The sequence below is a fragment of the Lissotriton vulgaris genome, unplaced genomic scaffold (genome assembly GCF_964263255.1).
Source record: "Lissotriton vulgaris unplaced genomic scaffold, aLisVul1.2 SCAFFOLD_1881, whole genome shotgun sequence".
NCBI classification, from domain to species: Eukaryota; Metazoa; Chordata; class Amphibia; order Caudata; family Salamandridae; genus Lissotriton; species Lissotriton vulgaris.
Genome location: NW_028240674.1, coordinates 66,822 through 90,996, shown reverse-complemented (window position 1 = coordinate 90,996; position 24,175 = coordinate 66,822). Strand labels below are relative to the sequence as shown.

The 24,175-nt window shown below is 46.3% G+C and overlaps 1 protein-coding gene across 1 annotated transcript in view; it reads right to left on the bottom strand.

Annotated features, from left to right (window-relative positions):
* Positions 1–24,175, bottom strand: part of LOC147672913 (1-phosphatidylinositol 4,5-bisphosphate phosphodiesterase beta-3-like) — a 187,592-nt gene that overhangs the window by 100,472 nt on the left and 62,945 nt on the right. The window contains exons 10-11 of the mRNA XM_086947925.1: positions 4,880–5,041; positions 4,284–4,383 (exon numbers count right to left, since the gene is read on the bottom strand). Of these exons, the coding sequence (XP_086804051.1) occupies positions 4,284–4,383; positions 4,880–5,041 (262 nt within the window). The remainder of the gene's footprint in view (positions 1–4,283; positions 4,384–4,879; positions 5,042–24,175) is intronic.

Below are 24,175 nucleotides of genomic sequence, written 5' to 3'. Positions count from 1 at the left end.
AGTGGGCTCGGAAATCAAACATTTCCACAGGCTGTCTCGGACCTGGCAGTTAAGGCAGTAGTGCTTCATGAACATGTGCACGGACACCCATGATGTGTCCTGGTAGATGACACTCCATGAGACAACCCAGTGGAGCAGCCTTGGCCCATGTGCAATGGGCCCTCTGAACTTACAGAGGCTGATTATTGGGCTAGTGCATAGTAAATCTGTATGCAAAGGACTAGCCACCAGGCAGAGTCCTTTACGGCACTATCTTAACTTTCTTTGCCCCAGAGAACATCACAAAAAAGCTGATTGTCCATCTGCTGGTATTTGCGATTGATGTAAAAGCTTAAAGCTTTTTGGGAGTACAACTGATGGAGATTCTCCTCCTCTTTCAAAGGGTGAGGCAAGGCAAAGGACATTGGAAGAGTGATGGATTGCTCAATGTAAAATGGCTTACTCATGCAACAAGCTAAAGTGACCATGACAAGGAAGACAGACTTGAGCATCAAAAAATGCAAAGAGTTGTGTATCGGCTCGAAGGGAGTACACATATGAAATGTCAGGACCTCTTTAGGTCCCACTGTGAGATCACAACCAGTTTGGAAAGGAACCTGTCTTAAACCTTGAATAACAATGAGAAACAGCAATAGCTTCTCCAACAATTCAGGATAGCAAAGCTTCACAAATATTCTTAGAGATCATAAATCAGATCAGTTTGGTTTATATGTATTTTCAAAAATGTTACATTAAGGAAACCTTCAACACCTGGTGAATGGACCGACATGCCAACAGATTGATATGGATGCCGATTTCTGTCAGAGACCAGAGTCCTCTATTCTCCACCTCTCCCAGATGACCTCCACAACCTAGCAGTGATGCATCCATCGCAGGCCTGGGTGAGGAAGGGAGAAGGTGCTGCCGCAAGTTAGGTTGCTGTTGTGCAGCCATCTCTCCAGAGGTTGTGCAATCGCCTCCAAAATCTGGACGCATCCAACAGGTTTCCTTGGTGCTGGTAACTGACTGTGGTGAGCCCTACTTTAACAGCCAGTCCTTGAGGTAGGGGAAAAACTGGAATCTCCAACCTTCGAAGATGAAGGGTGTCGACCCTCCACATTCACTTTAGTGAAAACCTGTGTGGGAGGAAAGTGCAGTGAGTCGGAATGGAACAGTAGGACTAACCCTGCTGGAAAATCTGGAAGACCCATCTGTTGGATATGATGGCTTGCAGCCCTTGAAGAACATTTGAGATCTTTCCTCCCAAAGGGTGATTGTGTGTTGCTAAGGGTAAACTAAAGTGGCTTAGAGGTGATGCCACAAGGGAGGGGGACTGGGAAGAACAGTGATCTGCACGTTACCTGTCTGATCCCTGTACCCGGAGCACCCGGGTGACTGCTGAAGAGGCAGGGGTGGCCTGGCATTGCTGAAGTGCCTACCCTCTGGATCAGCCGTGGAAGGGCCGAAACTGATTAGGAAACTGCCTGGCAGGGGACGAAAAGCCCAAAAAGATCCAGTAGCCTGGCCTTCTTTGAAGCATTCTGGGGAAAAACATCAGCATTTTCTCTAAATAGGCAGGATCCATCAAAATGCATATCCATAAGGGTTGCTTGCACATCTCCAGCAAAAACTATGGATCGCATTAACACATGGTCAATGGAGCACCAAAATAGTGCTGGCTGATCACCCCAAGCAATCAGTAGTGTCCAAACCTGCACAAATCACATATTTAGCTACATCTTGACTATCTTGAATGGTTTGAGCCAACTGGGCCCTAAATTCTTCTGGGACTGCCAGCAAGATCTTGCTAGCCATGTTCCACACTGCACGCATGAACGGCCTAGTAGGCAAACCACATTGACCGACCACCAGGCTAAGCCAGCCGTAGAAAAAATAGTTTGGCAATTGCCTCTATCCTTTCCAACTCTCTGTCCGTCGGGGTGATGGGGAATGATTTAGAACTCACCTTGCCGGTGAAGGCTTTGACCACCACACTCTCCAAAGTAGAATGCTATGTAGGCAAAACAGGGTCACCAGGTGCTGGTCTGTGGAGTTTGGCTACTTGCCACTTCACTTGTAGGCAAGAGTAAGGCTTAGACTAAGTGCCCATAAGAGTGTCACTTAAGTCCTCAATGAATGGGAGTAAGGGCTCAGTGGAAGCAGGCCCTGGTTGCAGAACTTCTGTAAGGACATTTGTTTTAACTTCAACAAAAGGTAGTTGTAGGCCCATGACCTCAGCAGCACATGCAATTACCACAGTAAACAAAGCAATCTCTGCCGTTGGCAGCCCAAGAATGAAACCCACCCTCTATCAAGGCCATTATATTTCCATGTATAAACTATCATCATCATAATGTGGGGGTAAACCATCCACACCACCATTGCCATCTAGGAGTGGTGGAATCTGAACCAAAAAGATGATGCATCCTCTGCGGTTAGCCCTGGGGTGGGTGAGTGATTATCTGAATCCCACTGTATGGAAATTAGGTGTGCTGGAGCGGAGTCAGAGCATGATCTCAATTAGGGTTGAGAAAGATTTTGCTCTGGAGTTAGCAGTGGATCCAACTCTGGCACCACCCACGTCAGGACCGGCCTAGATGAAAGGACCGGTGCAGGTTTTGTAGTTGGAATGGAAGTCGTCACTGGAGGTGCTGTAGAAGCTGAAACTGGCTCCAAGGGCTCAAATGGCCCAGAGAATGGATTTACCAATGGTAAACCAACTGGAAGCTCCTTGAAGCCAGGTACCACACCAATAGGAACCGGAAGAGTGGGAAAAATGCACTGCATGGCCTATTTAAAGGCATTGACCTGTTGCAGAGTGGCTGATGGCCCAGGGAACATCGGAGTCAACTGTAGGATCAGCTCCTCAATCAGGGATCAGGAGCGACATCGAATAGCACCTATGTGCTCTCACAACTTTGCTTTAGAGAGAGACTGGATGGATGGGTCAGGTTCTGCTTCACCATCTTGTGTTTCCTCTTTGATTTGGACTTTGAGTTACCAGATGACTTTATCCTCTAAGGCGAACTGTTGCAGGATTGGCCTTGAGAGCAGGGCTTGCAAGAGGTCCATGACTTCTTTCAGCATTTGGGGATGTACATATTTGTTTCACTGTCCCGGAATGCCCTCAGATGTGTAGGGAACACTCATTGCACAAATTGGTATCAAGTCCGGAGTCCACACACCAAAGGAAACTCTCTGGCAGGTCCATTACCAACATCTGTTTTAAACAGTCATGGGATGTTTTTTAACCTTGTAGTTTTAGGTGGGAACACTGTTCCCTTGCACACAGAATTCCAATTTAAAAAAATTGTCATTACCAATGAAAAGGGAGCAGAGCTTGTTTTGTGTTCAAAGGTGCAGAAAGAAAAGAAGTCGACACACAAGAGTGGCACTAATTTGGAGCCCCACTTTCTCACTTCTCGATGGAATGTAGCAAACCCAAAGCCACCTGGCGCCACCCAGTAGTGTGTGGGAGAACTGCAATCGAAAAAATTCAGTTTCAGTCTGGTGCCTGGGGAATATTCTAAAGGTGAGAATATATAGTAACCTGTATCCATCAGAAAAGCAAAATATTACTGTTTCCAAATATATCAGGGGACATCTAGAACGCCTTTGTTCTTACCAACTACCTCAAAAAGATGTAGGGTGATAATGAGACTATCCACAACCAGTCTTCAATTTGCTTTCATTTTAATTTCACTCGGAACGTGATGGCCCAGGCAATCACGATCTTGCTCTAAAGCAGGGGTCTCCAATCTTTTCAGTAGAAAGAGCTACTTATGTTCAATAAAAATGATTTTGAGCTACTAATATTATTAGTGACATAGACACCAGAAAACATTATATTAGTGGGCACCCTATGCAGGATTACCTGTTGTGATTTACATCAGTAATGGAAAAAATAAGTTGTCACTTTTGAAAGCCACTACAAGGGTAATACATAACAGCCATATCTGCAAAGCCCCTGGCACCAAGGTAATAATATTAATAGTAAATCTCCCAATGCGCAGGATTATCATTTATCAGTTTTAAATATTTTGGGGAAATGATAGGCTCTGAAAATACACCAGTTTTATCTTGAGAACAAACTTTTCAGTTTTGGTATATGTATATTAATTCAACCATGCAAAACCTTATAATTTGGTAGGAAGGCTACACAGCGGAGAGCTACTCACAGGTAGCTAGAGAGCTACTAGTATCTCATGAGCTACCCGTTGGAGAAAGATGCTCTAAAAGGAGTGCCAACTACTATCACTAACACCATCATACTTGATCAAAAGCATCGAATCGCTTCCCATTACCTGGTCTGATAGCCGACACTGGCAGGATGCGATGACCCACAAATTTCCCACTTTCTTCAAATACTCCAATACGGAGTGATGCCAGCGTCGGTAGCACTACCTGGAGAATGAGCAGGACAAAGAAGATCAGGTCAAGGGCTCCTCATGGGGAATAGAAAAAATATGACAGATGATGAAGGCAGAGCAAGGGGGCCCTACTTGTAGAAAGAGACAATAAAAGACAGAGATGATGTTGGAGTCTGCTAACCACCACAAAGAGTCTACACTTGACAGGAAGACAAACAGAAGGGGTAACATGCCCCACAAGGAAAAGCATCCATCATGCAGAGCTTGAGGTCTAGAACTGAGGAAAAGGAGACAATGCAGAGAAACAAGAAAAACTGAAAGGGAGATCGTAAGAGTGAAAGAAAGAAGAACAATCTGGTAGGATAGGGGCAGAGAGATTAGAGAAGGGAGTGAAAGTGTCAGAAATAGAAGAAAGAAGCGAGAAAACTAGCACAGTACAATGGGAGAGTAGGAATAAGATAATAAGAACTATCCTGGACTGATTGAGTATTAGATGTTACAGAGAAATTCCGTTTTTTATGGTGCATTACCTTCTGAAAGACAAAGCACTCCTCATCCCAGACAGGGTTAAAGGAGTTCCCTTGCGATGTCTTGGTACGGTACTTGCGCTTGGTGTCAATTGGAAGCCCAAACATATCCACCTCAACATAAATGCCAATCTTCTTATCAGAGAGGAACTGGCCGGAAATAATCTGAGAAGAGCACAAGGGATTATCATAATCAGGATGGGTGTTCCACAATTCTCAATACTTTTCAGAAATTAAATTGTATTTCCTCGTACTAAGACACCCCGTGAAATCACTGAAGAAAAATATTCCTCGTCCACACATATCCCAAACCTTGCAAGGATTAGGCACTTTAAGTAGGTATCTTTTTTATAGAAAAATATCCTAAAACCAAATGTGAATTAGGTGGCCAGAGGCCACACAGGAAATCTCTCATCAGGGATCACTATTTAGTACCTACGATATGAACTTGTGACTCTTTGTATTGCCTATTTAAATCCTTGCATATGATCTGCCTTTCCTCTTAAATTAATGTACCAATTCCCAGACTGGAGAACGAACTAGAGGGCCTTGAGGCACACAAGCAATCCCTAATCATGGGTCACTCTTTAGTTCCTAAGATATGAACATGTCTCTTAGTGTTGCCTATTTCAAACCTTGCATATTATCTGCTCCTTCTCTTCAATAAATGAATCAATTGCCGAGTGGACGTGGGGGCCTTTACTAAGCACAGGTATTTGTATCCAAATTATAGGAAGTATGTGAGACACAGCACCTTTCTCTCCACAAAATGCCCCATAGCTCCAAGACATGCAGATTTTCTTTCAGCATCTTGTTGGCCTGGTAGATGAACAGATGCTCGTCATTCAAAAGGGGTGTTTGAGATATACTGTTGCACCCAGTCAGGAATTCCTATGGAGGAGGATGCTGGTATTCACACCCCCTGTGGTGGTATCTGCTGTGTGGAGGGCACTTCCAATATTGGCATTGCTGATGGTCTTTGCAACTGGAAACAACTCGTCTCCTTTTACGGTGAGTTCCTGGTAGATGCTTTGCCAGCTCCACCATCTCCTCTCGTCATAATTGGAGAGGAAGCCCATCAAACAGGGAGCACGCTAGTATGTATCTGCCCCAAGCACAGCCCTCTTTCATGCAGCATTGATTCGCTTAGAGTCCGTATGGTGGAAGGGCGTCTTCTATGGCCTGTATGCACTCTTTTATCAATAGCGTGCACAACTAAGAGTCAGAGACAATTTGTCCACAGATATTAGCTGGATCATTTTGTGCAAGCTTTTATTTTTATTTACACAGTTCACAACCTGACTTTCTTTGGCTACTTAACGTTGTTGGTGGGTGACACAAGCATCTCCTTGAATATGTGGAAGTAATGGACCACACACACTATTTTAGATCGGTTTCAGCTAGGAAGTCATCCTCGTCCTTCTGGGTGGGTAGTTTTACCTGATGATGTTGGGCAGCCCTTTGTATTATTGCATGGTATGCAGTAGTATCATCAGGATGACTTGGCAGGACATGGCTCTAAATCTGGGTCATCTTGGGGTCTACCACACCTGCCAGGGATCATCTACCTCTCAGTGTCTCAAGGACTCTTGATAGGGTGTTATGTTTCATATAGGTAAACGAATATAGGCTCAAGTAACATCATACCCCTTCACCTACATCCTCTCCCCTACATTAAACAGTAACTAGTCTTTTAAGGATTGAACGCCTTTTATGGACTGAACATTTTACCTAGTTCTAGGCCTGGGTGCAGAAGGAGGGTTTCCCTGAACAATATTGTCCTAAGAATTTATCTTTAGAGTGACACAGTATGAATGAATATTCATAAGGCTACTTGGAAACCCTTCAGGGACTATACACCACCTTCCTAATATCTACGCACAAAGTTCTTCAGACACGTCATCCTCATACCCAACAATGGCTAACACAAGAACAAGGGACAAAGGGACTCTATATACTTTTCTGTATAAATACAGCACCTCTTGCTAGCAGTAGTTAGAGGGAACCAAGACTTCCAGGCAGACACACTGACCAGAGATGCTGAGGCTCCTGCATGCAGACACTCCAGCAGACAGTGGTCTGAACATCCCTTGCGGGGTGTCCAACTCAACACCAAGAAGGGCTCTTACATTTCTCACACTTAAGGTAATGGAATTCGACTAAATCCTAGAGGGATTCTTGGCTTTCACACCTACGTATATGCTATGTTCACTTTGGTACATCTAGACAGGCATCGTAGGAGTATGCACACTTATTATGCATTTTATGTTCATGTATTTATTCATGCTAATTGCACAATGGTAGAACTGTACTATACGTTTATTTTCATAGTATTGCTAATCATATATCTCTTCTACTGTCTAATGGTTGTTACAGCTCATATATTCTACACGAGAATAACAACTGTTCAATATTCCTTTATTGAAACTCTCAGACTGTTCAATCTGTGCATCTCTGAGATAAACTAAATGTGCACGAGTGACTGAGCAAAAAGTAGTAAATTTTTTCCACGATCTTGAGAGATCAAGGTTGTCATGTTCTGAGGCTGCCAGAAACTAACCTCTCCCTGATAAGAGGAGAAACTAGTGGCACTGTAAACTAGCTTATATGCAAACAGGCTAACATTTCTCGGTGGGGGGTGTATGGAACCAGTCTGCCACCAATCCCACAGTTTATGTTATCCAAACGCGCAGGTCCTGCATGGGTACTTTAGGAACTACACAACATGGCGCCACCAACGTTGGTATATCACTTATTTAACAGTAGAATCTGAGTCGTTCAGTCATGCTTATTCTCAGAGACCCCTACTCACAAACACCGGAGACGTCTGGAGTGGGTGGGCACAAACTCTGCCACAGCTGAGTAGGTGAAATATTCTATTTATTGGCTGCTGGTTAATTAAGCTTGACGGACATAGTGTTCCTAAATTGTGCATAACACCTTATCTTAGTTCGCTTGAACAAACTTCTTCGTTCAAAATAACCGAGACTTGGGCTGAAAATAAGGTAGTTATAGATTTGCACCTCTCAGGAGAAGAAGAGGTGAATGGAATTCTCACTCCACCAAAATTCAGACATACTATCACCCTGAAACTACTAAAACATGGTTTAACACCTAGGGGTGGCTTAGTAGCCTTTGGGATTGAGGCACACAAATCAAACAAAAACAGAGGTATTCTATTCGTGGGTTACATTCCCAGAAGCAGATGCTAGAACACACACATTTCACTCTTCTACAGAGGGAGATGCACCAGCGGAATATGGTCCCTGCAAGGACATAGGGGTTCCGTTCAAGTACCATGAACATTTTTACTGGTTTAAAGGTGCCCTACCCCACTTAAGAAACAGAGTAAGATTAGGCCCACTCGGAGGAGACGGGGCAACATGGCATGTACTAGCAGGCTACACACCACATCCTGACATTGAAACAATGCTACAACCAGACTTACTCACACAACACAAAGATCTAATTAAAATCTACAGAAACTTGACTCAATACGTCTTGAGGAATTTCACAGTCCAACCAACAGTTGGAACTAATGGTACTAAATCCCAGGGTACACCAACTAAAATAACTCCAAAAACATTACACGCAGTAATGGGCAAAATGCCCGCGAAACGTGAACAAATAGCATTCTCGGTAGCTCAGAAAATAGCTCCGCTCGAGGCTGTATTTACAACTACTACCACATTTGAAAAACACAGAATGTTAACAATCAGCTTGCCCATGGGGATAACACAATAGTTAGAGGATTGTACCACTTGGGGTACAGTCTTTGCTGCCATATATACCAGGATACATGGTATTCGTTCATGAACGGTGATACCTGATGTATTAAAACCAATACAGAATGAGTACAGAGCAGAGGCTGCTCTGAACTTAGGGATGAAGTTATTAAATAACTACAAACAGGTATCAGCCATAATACTGGCTAATATTAAAGGGAAAGCAGCGTCAGCGGCATTTCCCCAATGCCTAAGGGAGTTCGATCCATTAGATCAACAACACGAACTACCCAAAATAATTGAAACTGCATATGCAGAATTAGGCAGAGACAGTTTGGGAGGGAAAGTTTTAAAACCACAACTGATGGGCAGTCCTGAAAAGGACACTTCTAAGCGGACACCTGCTTCTTCTTCTTCTAAAAAGAAGTGTGGGGGGGGCGGGGCCAAGATGGCGAACAGGTAGGACGTGTTTCCCTGTCCCTCCGGCGCTGCCTGCCGTAAGCCTTGTATATCTCCCCTACTGATGCCCATCCGCGCTGGACAACGAGCATGGCAGTACCTGCTAATCCTCTAGCACCGGCAGTGTGCTTATCTTTACGATCTGTGGTGACTTTCTGCGTCTGTCTGGGCTGTTTGGCCCCGACCTTGCTGCGGCCCATGGGGCCTAGCGGAGTGCTGCTGCTGCCGTGGATCTTCGTGTTGCAGTGCCCCCAGCTGCTTGGTGAGGTGCCCAGCAGCATACCGAGAGCAGTGACAGGGCCGGCTGACTGAAAACACGAACTGCGGAATTGCCGGGCGAGTGGCGAGAGGGGGCCCGCGTGGCGGGCGGCATTTTGTGGTGCTGAAGAAGACGGCCGGGCTGAGGCGTGTCGGATCCCAGAACGCGGGAGGCCCGGCAGTGCATGGCGCATGCAGAACTTTCTGGTGATCTGCGCTGGTGGGAGCATTGGGCCTGCCCTCGGCCCGCAGATAGGCGGGTGGCAATTCCCTGCCCCTACACTTGATTTCTAAGGGACTGCCAATCCTAGATAGCTAACCTGGGCTTTGTTGTGGGGCTAGGGCATGGAGATCTGCGCTGCTGGGACCATTGGGCATGCCCTCGGCCCATAGGTCGGCGGTTCTCTGCCCCTACACTTGGCTTCTACGAGACTGCCAATCCCAGATAGCTGTCCTGGACCCTGTTGTGGATCTGGGGCCTGGTGATCTGCGCGGCAGGGAGCATTGCGCCTGCCCTTGGCCCGCGGGTCGGCAGGTGGCAGTTCTCTGCCCCTATACTTGACTACGCCTGTGTGACCCGGTGCGGATGCCAATACTGCGTGAGGCCTTGCAGCCCCGCTTCCCTATAAGCGCTGTTTGGGAAAGACAGGTGGTGGAGGGCTATCGCCTGGCCTCCAGTGGAGTCGCTCGGTCCGTATATCGGAAACGAACCTCTCCCTGATAAGAGGAGACACTAGTGGCACTGTAAACTAACTTATATGCAAACAGGCTAACATTTCTCGGTGGGGGGTGTATGGAACCAGTCTGCCACCAATCCCACAGTTTATTTTATCCAAACGCGCAGGTCCTGCATGGGTACTTTAGGAACTACACAACATGGCGCCACCAACGTTGGTATGGCACTTATTTAACAGTAGAATCGGAGTCGTTCAGTCATGCTTATTCTCAGAGACCCCTACTCACCAACACCAGAGACGTCTGGAGTGGGTGGGCACAAACTCTGCCACAGCTGAGTAGGTGAAATGTCCTATTTATTGGCTGCTGGTTAATTAAGCTTGAAGGACATAGTGTTCCTAAATTGTGCATAACACCTTATCTTAGTTCGCTTGAACAAACTTCTTCGTTCAAAATGACTGAGACTTGGGCTGAAAATAACGTAGTTATAGATTTGCACCTCTCAGGAGAAGAAGAGGTGGATGGAATTCTCACTCCACCAAAATTCAGACATACTATCACCCTGAAACTACTAAAACATGGTTTAACATCTAGGGGTGGCTTAGTAGCCTTTGGGATTGAGGCACGCAAATCAAACAAAACAGAGGTATTCTATTTGTGGGTTACATTCCCAGAAGCAGATGCTAGAACACACACATTTCACTCTTATACAGAGGGAGATGCACCAGCGGAATATGGTCCCTGCGAGGACATAGGGGTTCCGTTTTCAAGAACCAGGAACATTTTTACTGGTTTAAAGGTGCCCTACCCCACTTAAGAAACAGAGTAAGATTAGGCCCACTCGGAGGAGACGGGGCAACATGGCCTGTACTAGCAGGCTACACACCACATCCTGACATTGAAACAATGCTACAACCAGACTTACTCACACAACACAAAGATCTAATTAGAATCTACAGAAACTTGACTCAATACGTCTTGAGGAATTTCACAGTCCAACCAACAGTTGGAACTAATGGTACTCAATCCCAGGGTACACCAACTAAAATAACTCCAAAAACATTACACGCAGTAATGGGCAAAATGCCCGCGAAACGTGAACAAATAGCATTCTCGGTAGCTCAGAAAATAACTCCGCTCGAGGCTGTATTTACAACTATGACTACATTTGAAAAACACAGAATGTTAACAATCAGCTTGCCCATGGGGATAACACAATAGTTAGAGGATTGTACCACTTGGGGTACAGTCTTTGCTGCCATATATACCAGGATACATGGTATTCGTTCATGAACGGTGATACCTGATGTATTAAAACCAATACAGAATGAGTACAGAGCAGAGCCTGCTCTGAACTTAGGGTTGAAGTTATTAAATAACTACGAACAGGTATCAGCCATAATACTGGCTAATATTAAAGGGAAAGCAGCATCAGCGGCATTTCGCCAATGCCTAAGGGAGTTCGATCCATTAGATCAACAACACGAACTACCCAAAATAATTGAAACTGCATATGCAGAATTAGGCAGAGACAGTTTGGGAGGGAAAGTTTTAAAACCACAACTGATGGGCAGTCCTGAAAAGGACACTTCTAAGCGGACATCTGCTTCTTCTTCTTCTAAAAAGAAGTGGGGGGGGGGGGCGTGGCCAAGATGGCGACGAGGTAGGACCTGTTTCCCTGTCCCTCCGGCGCCGCCTGCCATAAGCCTTGTATATCTCCCCTACTGATGCCCATCCGCGCTGGACAACGAGCGTGGCAGTACCTGCTGATCCTCTAGCACTGGAAGTGTGCTTATCTTTACGATCTGTGGTGACTTTCTGCGTCTGCCTGGGCTGTTTGGCCCCGGCCTTGCTGCGGCCCAGGGGGCCTAGCGGAGTGCAGCTGCTGCCGTGGATCTTCGTGTCGCAGTGCCCCCAGCTCCTTGGTGAGGTGCCCGGCAGCATACCGAGAGCAGTGACAGGGCCGGCTGACTGAAAACACGAACTGCGAATTGCCGGGCGAGTGCCGAGAGGGGGCCCGCGTGGCGGGCGCCATTTTGTGGTGCTGAAGAAGACGGCCGGGCTGAGGTGCGTCGGATCCCAGAACGCGGGAGGCCCGGCAGTGCATGGCGCATGCAGACCTTTCTGCAAGTTTGGCTGCAAGCGGACCCTCTGTGAGCGTCTGATAGCTCCCGCACTGTTGCTGTTCGGGGCCGAGGTGCCCGGGGCACAGGAGTGCTGAGGTGAGGAGCGGAGGGGTGGCTGACCTCTGGCTACGGGTCTCAGTCCGTGTGTAGGCAGACGGTGCGGCATCACATCCCTAGAGGTGGCAAGTGGGCCCTACTGGCTACACGTGGGCAGCATTGCTGATTGCGGCAGTGCCCGTGCCCCCGCTTGGCAGGGAGACTTGGCAGAGGAGTAGCCTCGGCCCTTATCCTGTTTGCTGGGGGCTGGGCTCAGCTTTGGAGGCCACGCTGCGTGCTCTACTGGTAGTGGTGTGGCCTGAGCGGCTGACACGAGTGTGGAAACCCCCCCCCTAAATGGCCATTTCCTGGGCCTTGTTGTGGTGCTGGGGCCTGGTGATCTGCGCTGGTGGGAGCATAGGGCCTGCCCTCGGCCCGCAGATAGGCGGGTGGCAATTCCCTGCCCCTACACTTGATTTCTAACGGACTGCCGATCCCAGATAGCTAACCTGGGCCTTGTTGTGGGGCTGGGGCATGGAGATCTGCGCTGCTGGGACCATTGGGCCTGACCTCGGCCCGCAGTTCTCTGCCCCTACACTTGACTTCTACGAGACTGCCAATCCCAGAAAGCTGTCCTGGACCCTGTTGTGGAGCTGGGGCCTGGTGATCTGCGCGGCAGGGAGCATTGCGCCTGCCCTTGGCCCGCGGGTCGGCAGGTGGCAGTTCTCTGCCCCTATACTGGACTACGCCTGTGTGACCCGGTGCGGATGCCAATACTGCGCACTGCTTCGAGTGAGGCCTTGCAGCCCGCTTCCCTATAAGCGCTGTTTGGGGAAGACAGGTGGTGAAGGGCTATCGCCTGGCCTCCAGTGGAGTCGCTCGGTCCGTGTATCGGCGGATGGCGCGGTGTGGTGCGGAGGTGTGACGGCAGCAGCGGGAGCAGGGGGTCGGCTTCATACACCGGGGGGTGCTCCCTGTCTCTAGGGGCCCCTCCCCCCTCCATTCTACTGCACCTTCAGGGGTTGTATTCCCCTTGTGGACCTCTGGCTGGGGAGTGGGCTGCTTTATATGGTAACTGAAGGGGGACCTGGGATCAACGGAGCAACGGAGTCCCTAGACTGGCTGGTGGAGGCCTGAACCAGCTGCAGCCCACACGCAAGGTTCCACTCTGGTGTTGAGGGGCGGGGCAGTGGGAGCGAGCGTAGGAGTTCCCCCTCATGATATATGCCCCCTTTTGAGCCCTGGGCACGGGTCTTCCCTTGCTAGCCACATTAGCCGCGAGGTGCTGCAGGTCTGTGGCTCACTGCCTGGATTTCACGACCTGGTCCCCGCCACGGATAGGCTCCACCTGTGTTCCTCACGGAGCCCGGCACTGTCCGCCCTTTATCACGTGCCAACCCGGCTTGCCCTGCGGGGGTTGATCTCCTAAGTGTCTTCGATATCTCTTATTGCTGCCCTGCTCTGGTTGCACTCGGCCGCGCATAGACCCCTGCCTGAGGCGCCATGTTTTCTTCCAGGAATAGAAAGGAAAAGCCCCTGAAAGATCTCCTGCAGAAGCCGGCGAGCCACTCCGCCTCTCAGACGGAATCTAAATCACCGCAACTCGATGACAATGATTCGCCGGCGACCAAAGCTTTTATGGTCTAACTGTTCTCGGCCATAAAGGAGGACATTATGGAGCTCCGCTCCCAGCTCTCTTCTGACCTAAGAGAAGTCCGGCGTGATGTGGACGCCATTGGAGAGCGAGTGGCGACCTTGGAACAACACGACTTAGGGCGAGAGGACGATCTCCACCAACTCCAGCAAGATGTGATTCGCCTCACGGAGTAGAATCTTGATCTCCAGGCCCACACTGAGGACTTAGAAAACCGATCCAGGAGTAATAACATCAGAATCCGGGCGGTTCCTTGGAAAGTAGAAGGCGATAACCTTTGTTCTTACGTTTGTGATCTCTTTCATCATATCTTGGATGAGGGCGGGGATCAGGAAATACAGCTGAATTTTGTTCACCGTGTTGGCTTGCCACATGGTGCTAAAGCTCCCCCGCCGGACACACTTGTCTGTGTCCACGATTTTCAACTTAAGGAGCGAATTCTTCATAAAGCCCGGGATCTCAACCCAGTGAAGTTCCATGGTCATCAGCCTGCACTCTTCCAGGATTTGGCTGCCTCCACCTTGATCGAACATAGGGACTTTAAACCCATCACTAACCATCTTTGGGAACAAGGTATGTCCTACTCATGGGGCCATCCATTTCGCCTCATCTTCAAGCACCAAGGCAAGCTCCTGCAGATTCGCTCTTTGGAAGTCACTTATGATGTATTGGGACTGGAGCAGCCTTCTCCCCCGCCTGGGAACAACGGGTCTCCAACGAGGACTTTTAGGTTTTCTTCCTTTTTTTGTTCTATTGCATTATTTGTTATGGAAGTGGGTTCTGTGGAAATTTTGGACTTGTTTTGGGGGCTCCACATCAGTTTTCAGGCAGGCAGGGCAGGTATCTGGCCCAAGGTCATTGACTCCTTGTGGTCCTAGTACTATTGGCAGCTAGATGCCTATTCTTCCTCCCTTTGATACTATGGGTAGGGATTTAAAAATTGTAAGTTTGAATGTCAGAGGGTTAAATAGCCCAGTTAAGTGCTCTGCAATTCTCTCACTCTTAGAAAATGCTGAGGATGATATATGTCTGCTTCAAGAAACCCACCTGCTGTCCAAAGATACTAAGCGGATGAAGGATAAGCGCTTTCCGCTGCAACTGTGTTCCTCAGGTCCGGCTAAGAAACATGGGATGGCAATCCTTTTTAGAGCGCACTGACACTGCAAAGTACTCTCTCCTGTGGTAGACATTAAAGGCAGGTTCCTGGCTGTCCGCATACAATGGGGGGGGCACAAAAACAGTAGGGTCACTATATGCCTTGAACAAATGACATGAACCCTTCCTGCGCTTAGCCCTCTCTGAAGTTCTTGCATCTCCAGATGCGGCAATATTAGTGTGTGGTGACCAGAATGTAGTAATGGATCCAGGGATGGATAGGTCAGAGCAGGGATCACATCAGGCAGGTGCACTGTCGCAGGGTGGGAAGCAATGGTTGATTGAGCGATGTGTGGCGCGCCCAGCACCCTAATGAGCGCGACTACACCTACTACTCCGCAGCGCACAAAACCTATGCATGATTAGATCATTTTTTAGCCACGTCCTCTCTCCTCCCCCACTTACACATAGCAGATATCACTCCTCTGTAGCTGTCGGATCATGCCCTCATCTCGGTGTTGCTGACCTCCCATGGCAAGCGTCCACCACCGCCAGGCTGGCGTCTTCGCGACTCCCTTCTGCATTCGGTCACTACTCGAATCCGGGACACTATAGTTCACTACCATGCAGACAACGACCAAGAGTGCACTCCTCTTGCAGAGGTATGGGAAGCCTTGAAATTAGTTGTGCGGGGCAAGTTCATTGTGATCGCAGCATCCTTTGCGCGGTTACGTAAAGAAAAGCGTGCAGAGTTGGAGCGGGAGGTGGGAGCCCTTGAAGCAGAGCACAAGCGGACGGGAGCCCCAAGAGTGTGGAGGGAATTGGAAACAAAGCGGCGCATACTGAAACACTTAGATTTGGATAGGGCAGAGCATGCCCTCCTGCGTTTGCGACATAAGTTCTACCTTAGCGGAAACAAGGAAGGGAGGATGTTGGCACATAGGCTAAGGGCGCGAACACAGATGTCAGCTATCCAATCCATTCGGGATCTACAGGCGGTGGAACAAAACACTGACTCCCTCATTGTCGACACCTTCCGTCAGTTCTATCAGTGCCTTTACACAAGGGTGGACACTAGCCCGCGGGGTACGGAGGACTATTTAAATTCTTGTGCTATTAACATCATCAGCTGACACTTTAGATGCCGCCATTCGCATAGAGGAGGTCATATCAGCGATAGCATGGTTGAAGGTGGCCAAATCCCCGGGTTCGGACGGCTTTTCCGCTCTGTTTTATAAAACCTTTTGCGTGGCAAGCACGCTCAAGACTATACTGCCAAAAAAGAAGACAAGCCAAAATGAAAACCTCAATTTAAGAAAAAAGAAATTTGCAGGCCTGAAGATCAGACATGCTCAGAATACTGAGGAGGCAGCTTCTGAACGGGGAATGGGCTCTGACGATGCTAGAAAGTGCAGCAGAAGTAACAATAGCTCGCCAGAACCTGAAGGAATTTCTGGTGACAGTGGGCTTGAATGATTACATCACGGTGGAAACACCAGACACAAGGGTGAGCGTCCCACATAAGTTACACAAGATAACACTTCAAATGGAGGGGGACAAGCCCAGGAATGTTAAGGGTCTATTTTGGGAAAATCGGTCATCTAGGTATGACATCCTATTAGCAGAACAAGATTGGCCGCCACCATTTGTTATGGAGTGCCCTAGGGGGAAAACGTAATTTTTCCAGCATTCTACGATCTCGTTCCCAAACTTCTTAAACATGCATATGCAAGGGAGTTGGCTGTAGCCCTAGCTCTAGCATTATATAAAAATCATGCAGGGTGAAATGAGGATTCAACCCACCATGTGATCCTGTTAAAAGTTTCACCAAATGCTCAGAAGCAATACCCTATAAAGCAAGAAGCTAAAAAACAGATCAGGAGGATCTTAGATCAACTTGAATACCAAGGGGTGATCGAAAATTGCACCTCACCACTGAACAATTCTTTGTTGTCCGTATCAAAACCAGATAATTCATATTGTCTAGTTTTAGATTACAGACATTTAAACACTTGCACAAAGACATTCGCTGCCCAAAATGCACACAGTGCGCATAGATGAATAACATTGTGCAGAAAAAATACAAAACACGTGATCTCTCAAATGGATTTTTTCTGCCAAAATATAGTGCCTGAAAGCAGGTATGTGACCGCATTCTCAGCGTTAGTGTCTCGGGGGCAATTCTGTCGACTCCCCCAAGGGTATAAGAATAGCCCGGGGGTATTCTCAGCAAGTGTAACTGAGTTACTCTAAAATTTTGATGAGGAAGCACTGTCCTATGTGGATGAAATTTATCTGACGGACAATCACTTAATGAGGCACTTGACCAGGGTGAGCACCATTATTATTGAATTCGCCTCTGAGGGCTACAAATTTAACTTTAAAAAATCAAAAATAGGCCACCTCAGTGTCCTGTTTTTAGGATACAAGCTTTCAAGTGAAGGGAAAAGCCGGGCAGCTAACTTTTTAGAATAGTGTGCGCTGCTCCAACCTCCAAAAACATTGAGAAAAGTACAATCAATATTGGGATTCCACAATTTCGGCAGAACATACATTTTGGATTACGCAGAAAGAGTAAAACCTTTCTATGACTTAATAGTACACCTGACTTTTCAGTCAAACATTGGACACAGGAACATTCCAATATCCTATGTTCATTACAAGAAGACATGACTTCCAAACACTTATAGACATGCGTAAACGTACGCAACTTGGTGATCCACATTATAGTGGGTCAATGCGGGTACACTTACTTAACCTTCAATGAAGGCGAAACAGTACCAATCACATACAAATCACACCTGTACACAAACGCAGAAATGCATTTCACTTCAAGAGAAAAAATCCGGACAGCAGTTCAGACCACTGTAGCAAGAGAAAGAGCACTGGCTTATGTGAAAAGCAGGATTTTCCTAACCCCGGTACAGGCTTTAGAAGCTGTTACAAAGGCTAGCATATCAAATACAAAAGCTTTACATCAGAGATGGATACAATGGGCTAATTCTCCTATTGCAACAGACGTTGAATACAGATTTGATTTAAGTCTAAAAACACAAGCATTTCTCCAATACGAACAAGAATATCCTCTACCAAATGAACTCTTGCCTCTAGATCAGTATGAATATATAATTTACACTGACGGATCTGCTCAACCGGCTATAGGGAGTAAGCAACAATACAGCGCGGCATGTGCTATCGTTAAAGGTCGCATGCAGGATGGAAAGTTCCATCCAAGTTGCACTAAAACGCAATCTCTAGGAGACTGCACGGCTCAATTGGCAGAACTGAAAGCACTGATACTGGCACTTGCATATACGGATCACGAATTCCCCACACTAATCGTGTGCGATTCCTTTTTACTGTGTACAGTCGTACAATGAGTACTTACATCATTGGGAACTAAACAGGTTTAAAGATGCGAGAGGTGGCACAATTAAGCACAAAGTGCTATGAGAACAGGTAGTAGAGTTGAAAACCTAATTACCAAGGGCTAACGTGATCCATACACTGAGTCATCAGCGTGATGGCGTTCACGTTGAAGGGAATTAATTGGCAGATGAAGCCGCAAAGGGGGCTGTACGAACAGCTTCCGTAGCTGCAATCACTTGTTCGAAAACGAGAATAGACGGTGATATTATGGTGGCTGTCATTGCTTCACACAAGGGCAGCTCAGCATTACCGAAAACCTTTCCACTCAAGTACTCTTACAAGTTAGATGCACAAAACATTCCATATGCTCAGATTCCTGGAGTGGGGGATAGGGTAATACCAAATATGGATCGTAGGCAAGGTTTAATACTAGCTGCAAACACGGGTTTGGGCTTTGCGCACACAGGCGTTACAGCGACTATTTCTTTATTGAAACAGCGCTATTGGTGGCCAGGACTAACAAAACAAACTAAGGACTATGTCTTGAAATGTGACATCTACCAGCAGATGAAGGGGTCCACCATATCACGCCCGGCACAGACACCATTGTTAAAATCAGACTAACCTTTCGCATGTGTGTACTTGGACCACTGCGGCCCCTTACAATCTGATGGGGCTAAAAAAATGTATCATGGTTGCAGTGGATTCATGCTCCAGATTCCTATGGGTTTGGCATCAGCGCTCGGCTGATGCTCGAACTGTTAAAAAAGATTTGTGAGTCTTTATAGGGACATACGCAGTTGGCACGTTACATTCTGACTGTGTGCCGGCGTTTAGCTCTCGGGCTTACAAAGAGGCCATGGAAAGTAAGGGTGTAGCGTTGTGGTACTCCTCTCCCTACCATCCTGAGGGAAATTTATATGTGGAGAGGAAAAAACAGGACTTAAAGAAATCTTTAACAGCTAGGGTATTAGGCAAGGGTGGTAGTTGGGTCAATCTCTTATATGGAGTACAGCGAGCACTTAATAACCAGCCAAGAAGTTCTTAGCTTATATGAAAACAGGCTAACATTTCTCGGTGGGGTGTACGGAACCAGTCTGCCACCAATCCCACAGTTTATGTTATCCAAACGTGCAGGTCCTGCATGGGTACTTTAGGAACTAGACGACAAACGGTCCTGAGGATAGTAGGGTCTATTGTGCAGAGATGCAGCTAAATCCTTGACCTTCTTAGGACTTGATGAGGTGAGAGGGTTGACATCTGGTTGTCCCTAGAAGGCAGATCCAGAGGAGTCCTGGAGCTGGAGGGTTGGCAAGGATCTTCCCATGTCCAAGTGTATGAAGAGCTTTTTATGCTTTCTATACAGGGCTTTGGAGAGTTTTTCAAAGATGGATCCTTTACTGGTCGACTTTGGTGTCGAAGGAGGCATGGGTGCCAGTTTCAATGCCAGTTGCGGAGGAGCTTTTAGCATCGATTTGGCTCAGAGTGTGGCTTCTCAGAGCCTCGTGTAACAGAAACAACGGTTCCAGCGGAAAGTTAGGCTAATCGATTATAATAATCAAATGCACAATCGCAACCACAAAAACTGGTTAAGGTGATGTCAGAAAGAAAGAGGGCCTTGCTGACTTTATGTTCACATTAATTCTTTTTATGAGATTCGTAAACTTCAGATTGATATATATATATACACAGACCAAGAAAAAACAATAGTGCTTTTGTGTCCCCAAGTGAAATGGAACCATAAAACAAACAGTGAAAAACATGTAACGTGTACAGCTTGGTTTCCACAATTTTTTAAAAAGGCGACCAAAAATTAACTTAGTAATGATTCCAGCTTCTGTGTACAATAGTCAGAGCTGTTAAACTGGTTCGCTTTCAAATACAGTCGACCGCGTTTCGACCCTTTTACAGTGCAGGGTCTCTTCAGGACCAAGGGTTATGGGGACAATCAGATGGCGATTGTTCAGTCTTGTGAGACCGTGAAATAAGTGAGACACCGGTAAAGTGAGAAAGGAAAAGGGAATACTCACATGGGGACCCGGTCGGGTGCCCCCTATGAGAGACGAACTGGTGGGCTGACAAACGGTCTTCATCATAGGTTGCTCAATCGTGGTAGATGTCAGAAGTACATGACCCCCACTTAGTGTAGTAGTAATGAAGCAGATTCTTCAATTTAATGGAACCAGCCGCGGGACCAATCGTGTCACTGGGATAGTATTACTCTTTGGAATTAATCTGTCAATTCGAACTGCTCCGGTCGTCTGCCTAGTTACAACAATGGCCTCAGAGCCTCGTGGCCTACATACTGGTGATTCTTTACACTGAATGTGGCTTTTCAGTGCTTCTGTGCTGAGAGAGATACAAAAAGCTGTGCTGGTTTGTACCCCTTGCACAAACATTTACCATTCTCCTGATTTTATTTCAATGTCATATTATGACTGATTATAGCTTTACATGTTATACATGTTAATCGCAGATAATACCTTTTTTACCATCTCATCTTAAAGGGGTGGTTGCCTCATGTTGTATTTGTATAGACTTTAGGCATTAGAATGGCCAGTGATCTTGACACAGCTTATTGCTTTTAACAACATTTGCAATTTTTTCAGTTGGCCAGAGTTTACGTTTCTTCATTGAACCATTCAGCAATGCTGCACAAAACAATGAGTAGATCCGAGATACATTTTCACAACTCACAAATCCAAAATAATCTATATCTCTGCTTTTGACCTGAGTTTGCACATAAGAACTAAATCCCAACAAGCATTGGCATAGCCAATAGGTCTCGCTTTTGGGACCTTATAAGTATTTAGTTATGTATCACAATATCCTTGGTGCAACAACATCAACTGTTGCATGGCTAAAGACTTATAAGGTCCCAAAAGCGAGACTTATTGGCTATGCCAATGCTTGTTTATATCTGTAGGCATGATTGATTGTTGGACTGCATACTTGTTTCCAAACCTCTTGTATGGTGTGTTATTTGTTATGTCTAGTTGTATTTTGGTAAATGTGTTCATGTGCTCTCTCATCGTTCATTGGATATCTGTACTTTTATACATGTTATTTGTTGGGCTTTTGGTGTATTATGCATCTACAGCTGTGGTTTCTTGGTAGTCTTTATGTTTTTAGCTTTATTTCTGATTTGTTGTTGGCTGTTTGTTTTTAAGTTTGTATGCTTTGCATTATTCAATATGTGTGGTGAATGCCTTATTAATGTGCCAGTGTTTGTGGCTAGTGTTTGAGGGGTGTGCTTTTTTTATGGTAACTAATTAATCTAGTACTGTTTGTCTGTCTGTATGTGTGTGTGTTTAGTTGTTTGACTACGTGTGGGTTTGTACATCTATATTTGTGGTTAGCAATTACTCTATACGTCTTTGTGTGTATTTATTTCTGGTTAGTGGTTGAGCTGTCTGTGCTCCTCGGTACATCTATATTTATTGTTGAGCTTCTTGCATGTTTGTATTTGTGATCAATGCTGGTTTGCACTTCTGTTTGTACATCTGCACCGGGGTTAGTCATTAGGCTGTCTGTGTACCTGTTGTCATCTAGTGCTGAGATGCATCTGTGAATGTATTTTCCTATCTGTAGTTAATTGTTGGGTTTCTGTGTGTGGCTCCTTTTTCATACTCATCTTGTATTACAGCGTTGCTGTATTTTCATAGTGGTATCTCTTTGTGGTTCGTTGTTCCACTAAGCCCTAGCCTGATTAGTACCCTACAGACCTTTCAGAGTCACCTTCATAACATTTTCCAATTTTCACTCAGGCGTCTCTGCCTCTCCTGTTCCTAGTAGGGATTTTGTGTGAGGTCCCATCTTCCTGTTGCAGATCTCCCGATGTGAGTCATTTGTATGCATACACGCACATTTATTTGTGCAACTTGAATGCACACCGAGCTCTGACAGGAGCGCTAACCAGGGCGAGATTGATACGAGGTCTGACCTCCGCGAGCCCTCGGCTCATCCCTCACCACTCCGCTTCGCTGGAGCACGGAGGCCCATTGATTTTAGTGTAATACAAGAAAATATTACATCTGCCTAATTGTTACACGTCCAGGGCGGAATGCGAGCAATCAAGAGGTCCTTTTAATGCTGCGAGCAGCACGCCTGCGCCCGAGATCGATAGGTACTTTGTCAGTGACGCTCTCCGAGGGCCCCGGCCTGTCCCCGGCCCTGCTGCCCGCGCCTTATTGGAAAAGAGCTCGGCCCAGTCAGCAGTCCGCATTATCCGAAATCAAAGGCGCCCGCTGAGCCAATGAGAAGCCGTATTTATGGGCTGGTAATTAAAAGGTGCTCAATCAGCCGCGTGCCTGTATCAGAGTTATTTATTTATTTATTTGTTCATTTACTTTAAAAAGGGATGTGCTGGCGAACTTTAGACGCGCTGGAGTGACGGGATAAGTGAGCCATATTTAATGATCACTTATGCCCTGCAGTCAGTTAATTCTGACCATGGGAGAGATGTTTGAGCTGCCTTAGCAAAAGAGTAAATGGAAGTTTCTCGGAATTTGTAATATTTGCAAGGCTGAGAGTAAACAACAGCTTGCACTATTGACACGTCTCAGAGGAATTTCCATTAGAAAGTCTGTGGTGGTTTATGAGGAAAGGAAGTGGCCGGAGAAGAGGGGAAAGCTGCCTTCAAGTAGGAACAGCCAGTGTTCAATTACAAAACAAAACATGAGCGGCCGGGAAACTGAAAGTACGGCCGGCCAGCCACGAATAATTAGGGGAGGAGAAGCCGCAGAGCACACGCTGGGAGAAGCCCTTTGATGTGGTGGCAGCCGTGAAAAAATGCAATTAGGAGGGAGGGAGGGAGGCTGATGCGCGTGCTTGTTTGGTCACGTGATTCACGTGAACTCAAAGAAAACCGCACCAAAAAACCCTTGGTTTCACGAGTATTTTGAGCACTTGAATTCTCTCCATTTCCCATTCCTTCGGAATGGAAAAGGCGAGACCTAAAAATGGTAAGGCACTTTTTGGTTCGCAGAATGATTTAGTTAACAATTTTCTACACATAAAGAAATGCTTGCTTAAAAAAAGTTTGGTCTTACTTGACCTGTTCACAAATATTTATATTAGGCGCTTTTTAAATTTATTTCAGCAATCGCAAGAATCTTAATTGCTTACAGAATGAGCTACAGGTGAGTGCAGATGAGCAGCCAGGAAGACAAAGACAGTGGTGACAAAATATACAACCCAGCACAATCTATTCTCACTGCACGCTCAGGATCCAAAACACAAACAGAGGATGGATATTTTGGAACTCTGAAGAAGTGGACACTCAGTGAGATGTTGCAGAATCTACCTCACTGTGTGTTATTGAAATATACAGATGTCGGGTTACCTTCTTAACCCTACAGAAATGAAAGAGTTGCAATGAAATAGGTCTTACAACATGAAAACTGGTATCCTGCAGCAAATGGCTTGCCATTCCTAGTCCTGGAGGAATTTACTGAGAAGACTGGATAACTGATTCTGAAGTAATAAAGGTACATTTATAATTTGTAATGTGTGGCCTGCACAGGTACTTATGTGATTGAGAGTTAATAGTCAAGTAGATATTTTAGACAAAGCAACTCCTTTGAAAACATCAAAGTAGTTCATAACAAATGACCTGTCCGATTAGTGTGGTGTTGAGATTTGAACCTAGCAGTTGGGTGTTGTTCTAGGTCTATGAAAAAATATTTGAAATATTTGATGAAGATGCTTTATAATGCTGGTCATCCTACAGCATCTGCCTTTCTCTAGCCTCCGGCACCAGGCAGACGAAGTGAGGGATCTTCAGAATACTGCCACTGAATTGCGGTGGCTCAACACATTCATGTTGTCTCTCTCTAACCCATCAAGTACATGCAACTAGCTCAACATCCCAATATTTGTAAAGATTTTGTGGGGACTCTGA